This window comes from Natator depressus, chromosome 3 (assembly GCF_965152275.1).
Source record: "Natator depressus isolate rNatDep1 chromosome 3, rNatDep2.hap1, whole genome shotgun sequence".
Lineage (NCBI taxonomy): Eukaryota > Metazoa > Chordata > Testudines > Cheloniidae > Natator > Natator depressus.
In genome coordinates this window covers 78,193,689-78,212,920 of record NC_134236.1, presented here as the reverse complement: position 1 = coordinate 78,212,920, position 19,232 = coordinate 78,193,689, and the positions used below count along the sequence as shown (strand labels likewise).

The window sequence follows — 19,232 nt, the reverse complement described above, 5'->3', positions numbered from 1 at the left end:
TGCCCCTTTAATTTTTTTAACAATATATTCTTCCCAAGTATCCTACTAACAAATGTTTCTGTCTCACTATTTTTTTTTCTAACAGCAATGCCAAGCCACCATATTTTAGAGTGAAAACAAAAGCCTTATTACTTTCAACCATTTTTCAAGTACTTCTCTCTGTTGGATACAAGCCATGCCAGTACCAGTGAGCACTTTTCAGGTTTTTGCTAGCCTCTTAAAGCACACTTTCTCTTTCTGGCATTTCTTTTTGGAACCCTGTTCTTTTAGAACCCTGTTATAGTTCTTAACCTTCACACCACCTTCTGGCAAGCAGTTTCACAGGTTGACTGTGTGTTGTGTAAAAAAATCCTTCCTTTTGTTTGTTTTAAACTTGCTGCCTATTAATTTCACTTGGTGGCCCCTAGTTCTTGTGTTATGAGAAGGAGTAAATAACACTTCCTTTTTTACTTTCTCCACACCAGTCATGATTTTACAGCCCTCTATAGTATCATATCCCCCTTAGTCATCTCTTTTCCAAGCTGAAAAGTCCCAGTCCCCTCTCCTCATACGGCAGCCATTCCATATCCCGAATCATTTTTGTTGCCCTTTTCTGAACCTTTTCCAAGTCCAATATATCTTTTTTGAGATGGGGCAACCACTGCATGCAGTATTCAAGATGTGGGCATGCCATAGATTTATAGAGAGGCAATATGATATTTTCTGTCTTATCATCTATCCCTTTCTTAATGATTCCCATCATTCTGTTCACTTTTTTGACTGCCATTGCACATTGAGTGGATGTTTTCAGAGAACTATCCACAATGAAGCCAAGATCGCTTTCTTGAGTGGTAACAGCTAATTTAGACCCCATCATTTTATATGTATAGTTGGGATTATGTTTTCAAATGTGCATTACTTTGCATTCATCAAGAATGAATTTCATCTGCCACTTTGTTGCCCAGTCACCCAGTTTTGTGAGATCCTTTTGTAGCTCTTCACAGTCTGCCTGGGACTTAACTATCTTGAGTAGTTTTGTATCATCTGCAAATTTTGCAACCTCACTGTTTACCCTTTTTCCCAGATCATTTATGAATATGATGAATAGGACTGGCACAGTACAAACCCCTGGGGGACACCACTATTTTCCTCTCTCCATTCTGAAAACTGACCATTTATTCCTACCCTTATACAAATTATGTTCCTACCCTCATACAAATTATGTTCATCTACATGTCTGACAATTTTGTTCTTTACTATAGTTTCAACCAGTTTGCCCAGTATTGAAGTCAGGCTGACTGGCCTGTAATTGCTGGGGTCACCTCCTGAGCTCTTTTTACAAATTAGAGTCACATCAGTTATTCTCCAGTCATTTGGTACAGAAGCTGATTTAAATGATAGGTTACCGATGACAGTTAGTAGTCCTGCAAACTGGAAGTTTAACATAAAAAAATATTTTATTGTGCCACTGAAACTTTTATGTGAGTAATCTGCCACTGAGCTAGATGAGCCTGTGAGATACTTTAAAATTCTACTTCCAGTCTCTGTGTGTGTGTTTTTGAAAGATTTAACTGCTGCCCTAACTAACTTATTGATGAAAATCTATACATCTTAAAATGCCAGTTAATATTTAAGAAGGATTTTAAACCAAACAAATGTGCAATCTTCTATGTATCAATGGGAAACTTGTTTTGCTTAATTGCAAGCATACTTGAATATCTTTAATTCCAAACTTTGACTTGGAGTCTGAGGATCAGATTTTAAAAAGTGTGCAGCACTAGCAGCTCCCATTACTGTCCATCTGGGGACAGTGTGGGTGCTGAGCACTTTTGAAAATCTGACCATTAGATTCAGTGTGCAAGGCTGTGAGAAAACAGAGCAGAAAGGGGGCACAGGGACCATAATTAATGGAAAAAAAATAGATACAATTTACAAATATGGTCCAACTACCCATTTGTGCCAGCCTAGATCAAGGGTTGGTTCTCCTATCCCAGGGACATATCCTGTAACTTGAAGAAAAATATTTCCTTTTAAAAACCGAATCATTCATTGTGTGTGTATGTTGTGTGGGGGAGTGCTTAAAATTACATTCTGGAATGCATACTAGTGCTGAGACCTCTGTGATGCCAAGGGAGGAGGCTAGATTGATGGTTAAGCCACTGGACCAGGACTCAGGAGATCTGGATTTAAATCCTGGCTCTATCAGAGACTTCTTCCATGATGTTCTGCAAGTCACTTAATCTCTCTGTCCCTTCTTTCCACACAACTTAATGTCAAACTCCAATCCCCTTTGTGTTCCTTCCTTTCAATACAGCCATGGAGAAATGTAGTGTAATATAATTAGCTGCCGCATTGTTTCCTAAACGTATAAGGGCTGAATTTTAGTCTCCATGCCAAATCAAAGTACCTATGTGCACTCCTGCCTTGTGTTGAGTTCAATAGCCACTCCCTACTCTTTCCATTATTAGCATCAACCCTGTTCCAAAGCCACGGCTCTTCAGCACTGAAAGAGCCCACATGCAACACAGTCTCCTGAGAGGGTATTAATCCACTGTGCAGGGTTATAGCAGTTCTGACTTTTCTACATTTTCTATGCCCCCACATAAAGCAACTACACTGGTCTAGCTTTAAAGGGCCTCTGTGATCATGGAGCAGGGGCAAGTTTGGTCTTGAAGCATGAGCCATATTGTAAAGTCCCCAGAGCAGGGGTGGCCAACCTGTGGCTGTGGAGCCACATGTGGCTCTTCAGAAGTTAATATGCAGCTCCTTGTGTAGGTGACAACTCCGGGGCTGGAGTTACAGGTGCCAACTTTCCAATGTGCTGAAGGGTGCTCACTGCTCAACCCCAGCTCTGCCCCAGGCCCTGCCCCCACTCCACCCCTTCCCCCAAGGCCCCTTCCCCTGAGCCTGCCATGTCCTCGTTCCTCCTCCGTCTCCCCCACACAGCCTCCTGCATGCCATGAAACAGCTGATCACAGTGGACAGGAGACATGGAGAGGGAAGTGGAGGTGCTGATCGGCGGGACTCCCAGAGGGTGGGAGGTGCTGTGGGCTGGAGGGGAAGCTGATGCGGGGCTGCTGATTTATTACTGTGGCTCTCTGCCAATGTACACTGATAAATTCTGGCTCCTTCTCAGGCTCAGGTTGGCCACCCCTGCCCCAGAGGAACCACAATTATTAAAACTGTCCAGTTTTAAAATATGTAGGGGGTGAAAAGGCAACCAAAAATTAACTCAACAATCTTCTTACCAATAATGTTAAACAATAAATCCTGTGTAGTAAGATGAGAAACAAGAAGATGATAACAATAAATACAATATGTAATGTTTTTTTCCAGACAGGGTCTCTGTCAGTTTATGTATCACTTAGCTGAATATATTTGAATATATTATTGTAGCACAGTCTTTGAAAGTATTTTTTTTTAAGTTTGGTTGTTGCCAACTTAAATATGTCATGAAAACTTCTGCCTAAACTGCTGAATACAGAAGAGGACAATGATAACTAAAGTTACTCTGAATTTCAATGAGAAAGTCTCAGGAACAGAATTTAATTGAGGGAACTATGCTCTACAAAATGGCTGACAAATATGAGAGGGAGAGATTAATGAAAGCAGGAGAGAAAAGCATGATCTATGGTACAGGGAGGAAGTCAACTCTTTCTGCATCTCAGCTTTCAGAATTATGCTCAAAGGTTGGAGCAAATAAAGCAAACCTTTACCATAAGAGGAACAGAGGCAGCAGTACTGTACCAGTCAAAACAGGATGCTTACAGGAAATAAATACCTACTAGAAATTCCAGTAGACCTAGTTGGACATGTGACATTGTTGAACATTTTCAACTGGAATTTCCACTAGAGTAATAGGAATACTGGCTAACCACATTTATTTTGGGAGACCAAAACAGTGAAATTTGTGTTGCAAAAGTTGACAGAAGAAGAGAAGAATGATTCTAAAAATGAAGCTAAAAAGATTAAGATGGGAACATTTTATCTGAGACTGTGCAGTAAAGAACAATGATTCACACAGTATTAGACATTTTCAGCATCTTTAACACCCTCTCTAAAACTAGAGGACAAACTCCTGATACTGAAATGTACGTGAAAAATACAAGTACTATAGTTAATTGTAAATTATTTATATTTATGATGCACTCAGGATGTTATAGCTAGTAGTTTTCCCTTTTCTCCTCCTTATTTTATTTGTCTTTTTTATCTATTTTGAATCAGTAACAAAATTTCAATTTGGCACTTATAGCATTCTGTATACTAGAAAGTAAGTTTGTTCGAAGAACCAATTCTAAGTAGTCAGTGTTCTGCAAGACTTAAAAATTCTTAAGTGTGTGTGTTTTCCTCTGAATGGCACAGTACAATTTAAACTGTCATCTGGAGTAAGTTCATTTAATGATCCAATGTTTTCTGGAAATATTGGCCCCCATCCTGTTCTCATTGAAATCAAAGGCAAAACTCCATTGAGACCATTATATTTTAAAAAATAAAGTTTTTTAAAAAATACTTGTATTCTGGTCTTTTTCTGAAAAGCAAATTTAAGTCATGATCAAAAAGTTGACTCTGACTGAAATCAGAGAAGTTCTTTGACCCATGTATGGTATGGGCCTAAGTTGGTTTAATTTTTTTCTGCTCTTTTCAAATGCCCCATTACTTTTGAGTTCTAAAGAAATAATCACAAAGAAGCTTTATAGCATGACTGACCACAAAAGAAAAATTAAACATAACCAAAAGTCTCTCTCATACTATAGGGACTCAATTGTTAATCTAAAAAGGTAAATAATTCTTAATATTGAGACTATATAACCATCAAAAGTAAAATTATGACTACACAAGATACTCTCTCTGGTTGTTTTTTTTGTTTTGTTTTTTTTTGTATTTTCATTTTGACATCAGGAAAAATACTTTCAAGTTTTACTGGGCAACTCGTCCAATAACCTTCTTGGAAACGTAATATATCAAACTACGTAATCAACTATATCCAAATACAGTAATTAGGTTTAACACATGATTACTAATTGTATTTGCGCTTGGAATTATTGCACACAGCACTTGAAATACTAAGTATTTAGAAGGTACTGCATAACATATAATCAGCCTGAATCTACATTCTCTGACCCTCTAAAAATAGTTCAAAATTATTATTTAATAATAATGAATATTACAGTTCATTCAAAAGCCATATTTATCTAGAACGGGGGGAAACGCCCATGTCCTCAGATGATAATGTCAAAAATATTATGCCCTTAGATATTCATCCATTCAATTTAAAAAGTCAGAATGACCATATTTTGTCTTTCAAGAAACCTAGAACAACAATGGATCTTGTAGCTTATCATAAAGTGCTAAACTCCCCTATCCTATTATAAGTCATACAAAGCAACGCAACTCTTTAAGTAGTTTGCACAACATTACTAATTTAGACGTGATCCCTCAGTGAAGTTCCCTGTTGCAGATTCTGCGTGTCCTTGTTGTGGAACTTGCAGTGAGGATTCCACAGGAGGAATGAGTGGGAAATACGTCATGAGAGCCAAGCTGTGGAAAGAGCCACAGTGCTGATCAGTGGAGTTGAGAATTTGATTCTAAATTAGAAGGGCTGAACGAAGCCTCACAATAGATTTATGTTGATACCTTAAACAACAAACTTTTGACAAACTTCTATTTCCCAGGGCAGGGATCTTCACATTTCCCCCCTCATTCTCAAGTTAGTTTCTTTATTTTAAAATAGTAAATTAAAACAAGACTTTTCATAGTCACAGCCTCATCTCACATACACCAGGTAAGGCTCTGATTCAAGAAACCACTGAAGCAGCTGCTTATGAGAGAGGAAGATGGTTCAGTGGCCAGGCCAGTAACCTAGGACTTAGCTCAATTCCCTGTTCCACCACAGACTTCCTGTTTGACCTCAGGTGAGTCACTTAGCCTCTTCCTGTGTAAAATGGGGACCTCCCTGGTGGTGGTGTGAGGATAAATACACTCAAGATTTTGAAGTGCTTTAAGATATACTGATAGAAAAGCACTAAAAAAGAGTTATGTATTATTAATATTAACTCCAAATTATGTAAGCATGTGACCATGTGCTTTCCCAAATACTAAACTGGGCACTAAGTCAGGAGCAACTCCAGTGAAGTCAAAGGAATAACATCAATTTAAAACAGGTATAAGTGAGATCAGAATCAGGCCCACTAGACTCCGGCGAAGTATTCTGTAATTGTTTCACCTGTCAAAAATTTGATCCTTAATTCTGTATTTATTTATTGTTTCACACTTTTTTTTTTGTTATAACTACAGTAACCTACCTTGACCTCAGTCTCTTCTAAATAATGAGCACAGGATAGATAGATTAGATATTTTGCTGATTTTATATTGAGGGAAACATAAATTCTGAGTTGTCTCTCTTGAGGCCACATGGCTTCTTTGTCCCCCTTCTCTCTCTGAATTACTGTTCTTTGCAGTCTTAAACCCCACTTCCTGTCTCCAAGCACTGTTTACAAGACATATTTAAAGAGACAACATAGAGCGACGTAGAGTTAACCTCAGTTTCACTTCCAACAATTACTGAAACACATTCACTCTTTTTGTCTTTTTATCTTTTAGTGATGACTGTTTCTTTCCCCCAGTTTTTCCCAGATTACTAAATTACCCCCAAAAAAAGTTAGAACAGCTGCAAATGCAAGGGAAGTACCTTTAATTTATTACAAGTATATGCACAAGACAGTGTTATCTTTGGATGCGAGATCATATGAGATATATAATACTACCCAGCACAGGTCCCAAGAAACAAACCCAAACTTTGTTTAAAAATTAGCAAACACCAAATTCACTCTCGTTAAAAATACCAGAAAAATGACACTTTTTTTCTCCTTTTTTCCCACCTCTAAAATGAGCCCCAGTATATAAAATATCGAAGACCCCCTAACAACAGGTTCATTTCTGAAGACAATTCCATTCCATCTTTCAGGTCGGTTCATCCAAGACCACAATAAAGGCTAATTAAGAAAAAAACTCAGCTCCTGTTTTTATCAAATTGATTTGCATAAGCCATTTGCACTATGTAATTGAATGGTATTAGCAACTAATGGCTTATGCAAATCAGGAATCAAGCTAGTGTTTTATATGATATCCACAAAGGGTTAAGCTTGTCAGCCTGCTTCACAGCTTCTTGTACCCTTGAAGTTCTCTCTAGGACTGATTTGATGTGTTTTCTCCTTCTTAGAGAAGGTTATCTCACGTAGTTGAATTTTTGAGAACTAGGAAGAAAGCTCTGGGACACTTTCTCTGTGGAGATATTAGAACTCAGGGGAAAGCCAGCTGGTGTGCATGTCTGCCATTCTTTCCCTTCTTTCTTAAAGCCATCTGACTGCAACAAATCCATAAGCCTAAAGGGGACTTAATTAAAACCAATGGATAATTTACACATATCTAACTAATGAGAGGATCAGAAATTACCAAAAATACACTGGATCATATCCTGCCAACAATTCTTATGCAAAGCTCTCATTGAATCAAATATGAACGATGGTATGACACAGTTAAGGTTTTTAAACCTGTATCAGGACAGCTAGAGAGTTCTAGCGCCAGTTTTCATCAATTTAACAGATGGGCTACATCAAGGAGCCACAAGAAAACTGTACTGAGGAACTACAGAGGAAAGCAGGGGCCCAGGTGCCACCTAGCAGCCAAGCAATCAGATACAGAAACATACAGCAATCCCTAAACTTGTTCTTCCCTGAGTATTTTCTCTCCCTCCCATTCCCATGGCTTGATCCATACAATTCTGCCTAAGCAGAAGGCTTTAACATAAAATTAAAAGAATTGAAATCACTCATATAATCTTCATCCATCTCAATTCTTCCTCCATAACATTTGAAAGTTTTGACCCTTTCTCTGTATCCTACAGCAAAATTCCCATCCATTCCATGATCTCCCATCCATTTCAAGATCTTGCATCCTCATTACTGCAATGTCATTCTCTCGGGTACTCACCTCATCTCTCTCCAACTGATTCGAAACATGGCTGCTATAATTTTCTTCTTGTCCCATTAATCTGACTACATCGTCCCCTCCTTTGAATCTTTTCACTGGCTCCCCTTCTCCATTACATATAACTCAGCCTTTTAGCCTTTCTGTTCAAGCCTGCAAATCTTCTCTCCTGCCTCTTTATCTAACCTTTCCCCTTCTCATGTAGACCCTGCCATCCCCACCACTGACACCCCCTTGGTCTCTTTCTTCCACAAGCCTCTTCATGCCTTTTTCCATGTCACCCCAATGCATGGAATACCCTCCCTTCTATAATCTGCCCAGCTACAACCTTCCACTAATTAAGAGGTCATGCCTGTGAGATGCAGAGCACTCTAGCCCAGGCCCAGCAGTGCACTTTAAAGGGGCTTAAGTGAATGCTTAATTGTTTTCTAATATCAGAGCCAGAGAGCTCAGCATTTTGCAAGATAAAGCCCTTAGGTTTTATCTGAAAATTCATCTCTTCATAATAGTGAGCCAAAAATAATTCACTATCTTCAATCTTTATCTTCCCTATTTTTGTACATTCAACCCCCACCTCAACCGTACCACTATGGTGTGTACATATCTGAAATGAAAATCCAAGTATTTCTGTAGCCTCATACTCCTTTCCCATCCCAGCATACTGCTTATCCTCCTCACTTGTTACATACCACACTGGCTGGGAATAAGAGGGGGAGGGGTCTATCTGGACCAGCATGGGTCCTAACTGGCATGGGGAGGAGTGTCAGTGCCCCCTGACAGCACCCTCTCTTCATACTTCAGCAGGTTTGCATGTGGACAGAGCTTGAGGGACCTTAATTCCCACCCTCATAATCTAATTGGCCCATTTGTGGGCCAGGGTAATTTTTTTGGCTCCATAACACCCCCTTCAAATACACGGGGAGGAGAAGGCAATTTGCTACTCCTGGAAATTGGCCATCATTCATGCGCCTCCTTTTTTTGCCTCCATGCCCATGTCCCCTCTTTCCCTTCCCCCGTCCTTCCCTTGGATTGTTTCTTTGTTGTTTTTCTTATTGCTAGATTTCCCTTTTTCCTCAGAGATTTGCCCAATGACCCTTTAAGAAAGTTCTTTACAACTCTGCAAATTGGTAGCTACAGGTGTCTGGATTTTGCCTTCCACAGAGAACCTATAGGTAGGGCTAGTGACAGGATATTGTAGTACTGATATTTGTGTGGCAGGTGTCTAATGCAGGTTAACTGAGGCAGTGGTGAGGCAGAGTTGCAACGGCAGACATGGGCACTGGCTGGACTTGTTTCAATGTTTGATGCAGAAAGAGGCCCACCTTGATTAAGCCCACACCCATCACATGAGCAAAGGGCAGGGGCGATCTGATCCCTGGTAGGGGAGCAGGGCTAGCCTCACCTTAGGAATTGCTCTGCTTTTATGGCCACTTGTTTTGGGCAGTGGATAGTCTGCGTCAGGAAGATCCGCCGAGCAATTCCTTCTCTAGTTCTATGTCACACCTAACAAAAACTGCAACTTTTCCTTCATCCAAACCTCTGTAAAAGGACAGTCTAGTAGTCAGTGCACTAGCCTGGATCTCCGAAAACTAGGGTTCAAGTCCCTAGTCTGCCACAGACTTCCTGTGTGACTCTGGGCCAGTCACTTAGCTTCTGTGGAGTCAGGCCTTTAAAATGGAGATAACAATATAACCTACCTAACAGGGCATCATGAGAAGAAATACATTAAAAAGTTTGAGGCACTCAGACATTATGTTAATGGGTACCATAGCAGTGTTTTAGGTAGGTGGATATTTGCAGCAGTACCAAAGCCGAGCTCTTTGGGGTCATGTGTGTTTTTTTTTTATTATTTTTGTTATTGTTGTGTTTCAGCGAAGCACCTAACACATTTTGGGGCACTACAAAATAAAAAACTACAATGAAGAAGAAAGAAGATGCTAATACAAATTAATCTCACACCTCAAACCTTTAGGATTTTCCCACTGTTGGTTTTACCTTTATTTTTATAGGGTTGACACTGGAGTTGTGTGCGCTTTTACATCTATTTTTGTGATAGTGGAGTTTGGGGAGCTCATATGTACTTTTGGAACATCGAGCCATCATGATGAAATTTCCCATATTGAATGCAACATCATAAGGCAGTAAACGCAGTAGAGAATGTAGATGATGAAATTTCTGGAATGCTTTTGGGGGAGTGGGTTGGCCCTTTTCATCTAGCAGGGGAATACATTTTTCAGAGCCACCTCATAATTGCATTATATTTGAGGCCATGAAAATTAAGATATTGAGATAAAATAGTAATCTAAATTTCCCCAGAGTACAAATACAGCCTTCCAGAACCTCACAACCCCTTGCTTCTCCTCCTTCTCCCTAACCCTCCCGCCCCTGGAGTCCTGGCTTTATTTGGAGACTTATCCTTTGAAAACTCTTAAAATCTTTTACTTACATTCCTCCCCAACTGCCCCCACCTTTTTTTGTTAATAAGACTCCTCATTTCCAGCAGTTTCCATCTAAATACAGAAGTAATAGAACTACATAAATGTAAACCTATCAAAAAATAATAATGAACCTTCAATTTTAGCAAGAAAAATATGATGCCGCATACCTGTGACAGCATATTATTGCTATTCCCATGAAAAGTGTCCATTTGGGAAATGTCCATTCAGAAGGAGAAAATCCATTAGTAGAGAACTTTATTATGAAAGTGAGAAGGCATGACTGGCTATCAATCCTAAATAGCTCTTAGAAAGAGGTGAAGGGGAAGGAGTAAACACAGAGAAACAGAGAAAGGGAAATAAGAGTGCACATTGATGCCCACATTTTGGGTGTCTCCTGCCTATGTTAGGAGATTGAGAGGAGTTCTTGCCTACAAGAACGCAAATTCTAATTTTGTTTTTATTTCCTTCATTCATTTGAATGGATTTGAAACTAATCAAAATCCTTCATGGTCAAGGGGTCATTATGATACTGAATCTTCCAGCGTCAGTTTAAACTGTCACTGGATGTTTCAGCCCCAGCCTCCACCATTCAATGTTTACATTAGAAGTACCCATGAATTGAACGGAGCCCTTCTTAATCAAGATTAATTACCTTATTTAACAAATGGTTTTTAAACCTGTTTACAGCCTAGCTTTAAGTTTTAAAGTCTGTTTTTATTAGAGTTTCTTTTAGCAAAAAGTTGCTCCCATAAGCACTTCAAAAGCAGAAGATGCTGTGGACTTCCCAGCAGCATGCCCTTGGATTTGAAGTCTTTGAAGTAGGGAGATGCTTCCAACAAAGATATTCTGGCAGTTTTTTAAACCGTAGCCTCAAAATTTACTTACAGCCAAGATCATGAAAAGATTAAAAGTTTACTTTTTACAAGTACTGGTTTCTTTTTGGCATGAGCAGCTTTGCAAGGCAGAGGTACTGGGACTGAAAGTTCTCAGCTGACATTGTGAAGGTTTATGGGATCTTTAGAAATTGATTCAAAAATCATTTTAATACACATACTGATCTCTCATTCATAGTTATTTTAAAAGGAGACTAACCGCATAGTAAAACATATTTAAATGAACTCAGATTAACATTTCATATAGCTATTTAAAATAGCCATTTTGTATGCAAAATGCTGTATGTATACTGCACAGCAGATGCAAGACACCCAAGCTTCATCCTCATTTCTCTTATATGTCCAAGCTGTGTGAATATCTCTCAACTACATGATCACCATATAAAATTCTTTACAAGAGTATTAGAACCGGCCAAGATATTTTCAATGACATTTTTTCCAGTGGAAAATGCCGATTCATGGAAACCAAAACATTTTTTGGGAGTCAGTTTTGACAATTTTTTTTCTCAAAAATATTTTGAAAAAAGTCTTGAAATTGTCAAAATGTGTCAACAATTCAGAAAACCTGAGACAAAGTTGATTACCCAGCCACGAAGCTAGCATACCCCACTTGAGAACTGGTTTCCTTCCATCACCACCAACAGCTATCTCCTCCTCTCAACAAGCCTCGGTAGGGTAGTGACCCCCACTTACTAGATGAGACCTAAAATAAGGAGGTGGTTCCCATGGTTTGTTTTGAGGATAATGGTTCCTGTCAGAGCAGCCTGGAGGATGTGGAGGGCTATAACATGGCAAGCTATGGGGAATTCCCCATTGGAGGTTTGAGGTTCAATGTTATCAAATCTGAATCAGCAAATCTGAATTTAGCTATGAAAATGAGCCTTCAAGTTTCATTTGCTTTCACATCCTAGGAGCCAGGCTGCAGGGTTTCTTTTGCAAATCTTAGACTGCAGGCTTTACACAGCCCTATCCACGACTGAAACCAAAATAGTCATCATGGTGTGTTTCCTACCTAGCTGAAACCAGTGAGCAGGGCTGGGCTGGGCTTCAGCAGGCACTCACTGGTATCATGTAGCAGCACCTCTTTCAAGCTGCCTTCCTATTGTTCAGAACCTAAGCTTGTATTTTTTTTTTAAAAAACAGCCTCTAGATATTATGGTTGCAGAGACAGATTTGAAAACATGGACCAAGTGTAACTGATGCAGTGATGTCAGCAGAATCTGAAACAATAACTCAAAGAGATATGAACTGCCTTATTTATCTCAGTGGGGCTAACTCAGATGGCCTATGATAACAATGTCAACATTTAAAAGATTAACTATTTCACTACTCAAAGCATATAAAAAAGGAGAGGGAGGATTATATTAAGGAGATCTACACAAACTACTATGAGTTTGTTCAGTTTGGCACCACCAGGCTCTTTAGATGCTTATCTGAACAATATAGGATTTGAGCTTGGGAGAGTTCTTGCTCATTTCACGGCCCCTTAATCAAGAAGGAGTCAATCCAAGACGCCACGCAGAGCCCTGAGGGACATCTGAGATCTCCCAAAGATCAGCCAAACTCAAGAAATACAATAGGGCATCTGACTCTACACCTCCCACCCGCCACCTTCCCTGCACACCCCCTTCGGGCAATCTGACGCCTGCAAGAAAGTCTGTTTTATGAAATTTTCAGCCCAATTTCTTAATCAAAGATGTTTGTGATAGGTTTGGATAAATATCCAGATCTTTAGATGCTTATCTGAACAAGATAAGATTTACCTATTACTTTTAGATTGATATATGAATAAAAAGATGTATACGTGTGCATATGAACTATGCACATGCAATAATATAGCTGTGCATATAAAACATACACATGCAGCATAAATGTATGCAAAACTGTTACGTGTTACACACCATTTTAGACAGAATTACCTGTGCTTCACTTAAAACTACATTTAAAAGGAAAAAATACAATAATTAGCAAGCAAAGCGCACACATGAATAGTTCTGCACATAGTCCCATGGGTTAGCCTTACCAGTGCTGTCATCATAAACAACAGTGACGGTTTTCCACTTGAAAAACTGCACAAGGTCAAGGATGGCACGACTGAGAGAAGAGAAATCTGGGTAGAGGCTGACATAGAATGAGTCCTTGTTGTCTGAAACTTGATGTTTCCAGCGGGTCTGTATATGTGGAACACCCAGGGCATTGCAGATGGATTGCACGGCGTTAGCTGAAGAGCTATGGGAAGGTCCAAAGATGGCTGCCACCCCAAGGGACAGCTGATCACAGGCTGAAGAGGAGACAGAAGTCTGTCAATTCTGAGAGGAGAGAATGTGCCAGAAAGTATTGTACTATTCCCATTAACTAAATGGCACTTTGTGAAATATATTTTTCCCCTTCCTATTCAAGTTTAACACTTTCATTTGTACTGAGACTTTTCCTTTAAATAATGACCAAGTTGAACTACATCTTTAACTTTTCACTGTGATTTGATGAAGAACAATACTTAGCATGCATACAACACAACTACATTTAGTCAAAACTCCCACTAATGTCAATGGAAGTTGCCAAGGCTCAGCTCTGGCACGCCTTTAGAAAATGTAGGGGGAAGGGAGAAATCAAACGCTAATGCACCTTACAGCAGATGTAGGACCATAGAGGGCTGTATTTTTAAACCCAAGCTTTAGAAATGAATTTCCTCCCCAACCTACCCAGACTACTTCCCCAGAGAACCCAATTACTCAGTGGATTTCAACCTATTAAGATAATGTAACATTAAGCAGATACTGACTTATGTTGAAGTGGACTTTTGGGTGTATTGTTTTGAGAGGTATACATTAACTAGTAGAATGCAGGGAGTCAATATTTCTCTTTAAGGAGATTAATTGTTGGTATTCATTAAAGAATTAAATCAATGTACATTGTTACACACATCCTGACAGAATATTTGGAAATATTCCCATTTTGGCCATATATCTCTGAAATGGAACAGGTTTGTTCTTTTAAAATAGTATTGGGCAGTTAAGTTATACGGTCAGAAAAAGATCTCTGCCAGGAAGACGGCATTTACATGAGATGTGAATGATTAATATTGTTACAAAGTCAATACTGCTGACTGCCGATAAAGCAAGCAGTAGAAATAAATATATCATCACTCTTTTCACTAATTTAAAATTAATCATTCTCATGTGTTTACATGATGGAGAGTCTACCAAGGTCCCGATTGTGTACTGTGAACTGGGCAAGAACACCCCTGAAGAGCACCAATGACTTCAATGAGCTTTTATATAGGCACTGGGACGAACCCACATGGCTGTGAGTGCAGGACTAGGGCCTAAGTGACTACATTTTGCTTCAAAACATAATTCAGCATTGCACTCCAATTTCTACTAATATTGCCCTTCCTAAGTGTAGTCCACAAACTTTATGCAAATGCAAGTAGATGGGATCTAACACAACAGTGATAGCTACCAGATGGCTTTTCAATGGGCTTTTTATTTTCTGCTTCTGAGATTTTGAGAGTGTGATCGTTTTGCACGTGATTTAGTACAGCACTTTTCTATAAGAAGCACACCATTTTTTCTAATGTATTGAGGGAGACTTGGATTGCATTTGCATAATTCTTTATTCAAACATCTTGGGAATATTGTGATCTTCCCTGGGGTTATTCTTCTGTATGGTAGCTTTAAAAACTCATTAATCTCTCATCTGCAATCGACTCCAAGAGGCTATGTGATTAAGAGGTAAACAGACTGTATTTTTGATGCAATGTCTGCTTGCTCACTAATGGGCATAATCATGAACCATGTAAATAGTCAAATGCATAAACCCAGTTGTTAAAAACCTGCTTTGCAGCCATCATACTAAGTACACCATTTTATGCTAACCTTTAGCCTTTGATTCCTGACTAAAAAACCTTTCAGCACAAAAGTGGTTGTCAAATGTGTGAAAGTACTTTGGATTCATGAAGCCATGAACTATCAGAGCTGAAAGATTTTACAGAGTTTAATACAGTCCAGTTAACTGCAAATAAAGAGGTACTCTCTCATTTTGATGTACAAAAGGGACATATAAATATACCTCTATGGGTCTGTGAATTGCAGCATAAGAATAACAGGATAGACGGTGTCTTTGGGCATAGCCCATGTAAGGAACACAAATTACTATACTGCTCTAGGAAAATAATTAAGACTCAGAAAATTACGTTTTCTTTCCTGTTCCCTCCTTGCTTCCTGGGAGGAATAAGGGGGCAGAGTATTCCACTACAGACCCTTGCCCATAGCAAGTTATTTCCCAGGCCCCAACCCACCTGCTAGTTCAGTAGGACTGGCTGATGAATGGGCACCCACTGCATGCCACCCACCTGTTTTCTGAGGGTGGGGAGGGAGCAGCAATGCCCCTGATCCTGCTCTAATCTAGTATCTGGAGTGGTAGTCCAGGGAGACTCTGTCAGAGACCGTCTTGCTCCCCCTTCTCAGCCATGTAAGGCTGGGCCACACTCTGGCCCATAACATATTTTAAATGTGGTGTTAAGTAAAATGTAAATTTTGCATACTACCCAACTCTGTACATGTGTATAGTATCAAAATGCACTTGGTACAATTTATTTTAGGGCTGTCAATTAATTGCAGTTAACTCATGCAATAACTCAAAAAAATTGATCGCGATTTAAAAATATAATCACAATTCATCGACATTGTAATCGCACTGTTAATAGAATACCAATTGAAATGTATTAAATATTTTGGATGTTTTTCTACATTTTCATATAGATTATATTCTGTGTTGTAAGTGAAATAAAAGTGTATATTATTTTTATTACAAATATTTGCACTGTAAAAATGATAAACAAAAGAAATAGTATTATTCAATTCACCTCATACAAGTACTGTAGTGCAATCTCTTTGCCATGAAAGTGTAACTTACAAATGTAGATTTTTTTTTGGTTACATAACTTCACTCAAAAACAAAACAATGTAGAACTTCAGAGCCTACAAGTCCACTCAGTCCTACTTCTTGTTCAGCCAATCGCTCAGACAAGCAAGTTTGTTTACACTTACAGGAGATAATGCTGCCCGCTTCTTATTTACAACGACACCAGATTGTGAGAACAGGGATTTGCATGGCACTTTTGTAGCCAGCATTGCAAGGTATTTATGTGCCAGATATGCTAAACATTTGTATGCCCCTTCATGCTTCGGCCACCATTCCAGACGACACGCTTCCATGCTGATGACGCTCGTGAAAAAAATAATGTGCTAATTAAATTTGTGACTGAACTCCTTGGGGGAGAATTATATGTCCCCTGCTCTGTTTTACCCGCATTCTACCATATATTTTGTGTTATAGCAGTCTCTAATGATGACCCACACATGGTTGTTCATTTCAAGAACACTTTCACTGCGGATTTGACAAAATGAGAAGAAGGTATCAATGTGAGATTTCTAAAGATAGCTACAGCACTCGACCCAAGGTTTAAGAATCTGAAGTGCCTTCTAAAATCTGAGAGGGATGAGGTGTGGAGCATGCTTTCAAAAGTCTTAAAAGAGCAACACTCTGATGCGGAAACTACAGAACCCGAACCACCAAAAAAGAAAATCAGCCTTCATTTGGTGGCATCTGACTCAGATAATGAAAATGAACATGCATCAATCCACATTGCTTTGGATTGTTATCAAACAAAACCCGTCATCAGGATGGACACATGTCCCCTGGAATGGTGGTTGAAGTATAAAGGGACATATGAATGTTTTGCGCATCTGGCATGTAAATATCTTGCAACGCCGGCTACAACAGTGCCATGTGAACGCCTGTTCTCGCTTTCTGGTGACATTGTAAATAAGAAGTGGGCAGCATTATCTCCTGTAAATGTAAACAAACTTGCTTGTCTGAGCGATTGGCTGAACAAGAAATAGGACTGAGTGGACTTGCAGGCTCTAAAATTTTACATTGTTTTATTTTTGAATGCAGGTTTTTCTGTACATAATTCTACATTTGTAATTTCAACTTTTATGATAAAGAGATTGACACTTTTTTAAATCACTTTTTTTTAATCACTTGACAGCCCTAATTTCCTCACATCACTCATTGCATTAAACTAGAAACCTCTGATAAAATCTGATTAACTGACCACTGCACCTGTGATCTTTCTACCATTCTGATTGTGCTGCTAACAATCAAAAACCTATGTAATTTCCTCTCTGATGTAGGAAAAAATGCATTTGCATAGAATGTGAGCTAACACAAGCCTGAATCAAACACCTGTGTGTTTTAGGAATAGAAGACCACAAAGACAGATCTCAGAACACAGCAGGACTTCTCTGTTTTACATTACTATGTATGATACCATACTACAATGTTACAGTATATCTGAGGCATCACAATGAAAAGATACAGAAAGTATAGCAGCAAGGTCTGAAACAACACAGGATTAACAATCATGAGAATCAGTTTTAATTAAAAAATCATCCATTTACTTTTAAGCAAATTTCGGAGGCCCTGATACAGCAGTCCATCCCTATTTGCCAAAATTCTTAAGCACAGGCTTAACTTATAACCATTGACTTTAAGGAGACTTAAGCATGAATTGAATTGGAGCCTGAGTGCACAGGAAGAAGTTATTAGTTACAAATGACGTACTGTCACAAAATTCAGAACTTTAGATTCTGAACAGCCTAAATCAAAGGGTTTGGTTAACAGATACTGGAAGCAGCAGCTGGAATCTCAGTGCAGTATGTGTTTACTCCATTGTGATTCATCTAGGTTATAGACCACAACTGGGAAAATGCCTCACAGCCCAGGTGAACAGAATTGTGTTAGCAGGGCTCATGCTAGCATGCTAAAAATAGCAGTGTGGACACTGTGACATCAACAGAGGCTTGAGCTAATGCCCAAGTGATTCTGAGCTCAGGTGGCTAGCTGCGGGTTTTTAATTGCAGTGTAGACATACCCTAAAACCACCCTCATCTCAAAATTGATTCTAAATATATAAGGAAATAATAATCTTTTGATGGGGAAGCAATGCTCACATGTAATTTTTTTTCAAACTGTTACCTTTAAAGGACCATTTTTAAAACTTTTCTTTGTTGTCAGTGGTGCACGCCTTAACCTTGTACAGTATCATTTCTGAATAGTTTACTGACAGGCATTTGTTCAGGTAGGTGAGCCAAGTGAGTTTTAGCTGCTGACATAAAAGTTTAAATATGCAAAACATCACCTTTCTTGGATGCTTCAAAACTGTCATAGAGATTTATCTTTTGGGTGTCATATGTTAATGTGGTGTTTGGCAGGAGAGTTCTGTTTCTGTTGATTGTGTTCACAGCAAATCTGAAGGCCAATTCCTCTGCTCCCATTGGGCCAGATTCCACACATTCAAAAATACCCCCTGGTAATGAGAGAAAGAGAGAGAGAGAACATCCAGTCAGCAAAACAACACCCAGCCAATGTTTCAAGATATGAGTTGAGTATTAGAAACTGGAATTAATAGAAATTTCTCGGTATTTGCCCCAATGGGCCTGATCCTAAGCTCATTGAAACCAAAGGAAAGCTGCCCATGACCTCAGTGGGCTCTGGAGCACACTCTAATTGCACAATATTATCACGTATTTCTCCAATGATCACATTCACAACCATTTAAATTGTCAACTTTTCTTAATTTTTCTGCAATCCCTGTATTTATGTGATTGAGACCATGTGAGTATGAGTCTGTGTGTGGGGTGGGGGGTAAGGTAGATCATTTATAACATACCTAAATAATACTCAACACCAAAATAAAATGGAGGGGAAGAATTCATGAATATTCCCACTGGTGACAATTCTGAAGGGATTCCCTATCATTCCTGCAACCTCCACAAATCAGCTGCTGCACAGAAAGAAATATAAAGCTCCTGGAGGCCCATTTTCCACTGCACCCTAGGCCCTTTACACAGCTCTGATAGAATAAAGG

At 39.1% G+C, this 19,232-nt stretch overlaps 1 protein-coding gene across 3 annotated transcripts in view; it reads right to left on the bottom strand.

The window, feature by feature from the left end:
* GRIK2 (glutamate ionotropic receptor kainate type subunit 2) overlaps nt 1-19,232 on the bottom strand; it is a 594,466-nt gene that overhangs the window by 389,900 nt on the left and 185,334 nt on the right. For all 3 annotated transcript variants that reach the window (XM_074948159.1, XM_074948161.1, XM_074948160.1), the window contains exons 3-4: nt 18,504-18,671; nt 13,320-13,577 (exon numbers count right to left, since the gene is read on the bottom strand). In XM_074948159.1, the coding sequence (XP_074804260.1) occupies nt 13,320-13,577; nt 18,504-18,671 (426 nt within the window). The remainder of the gene's footprint in view (nt 1-13,319; nt 13,578-18,503; nt 18,672-19,232) is intronic.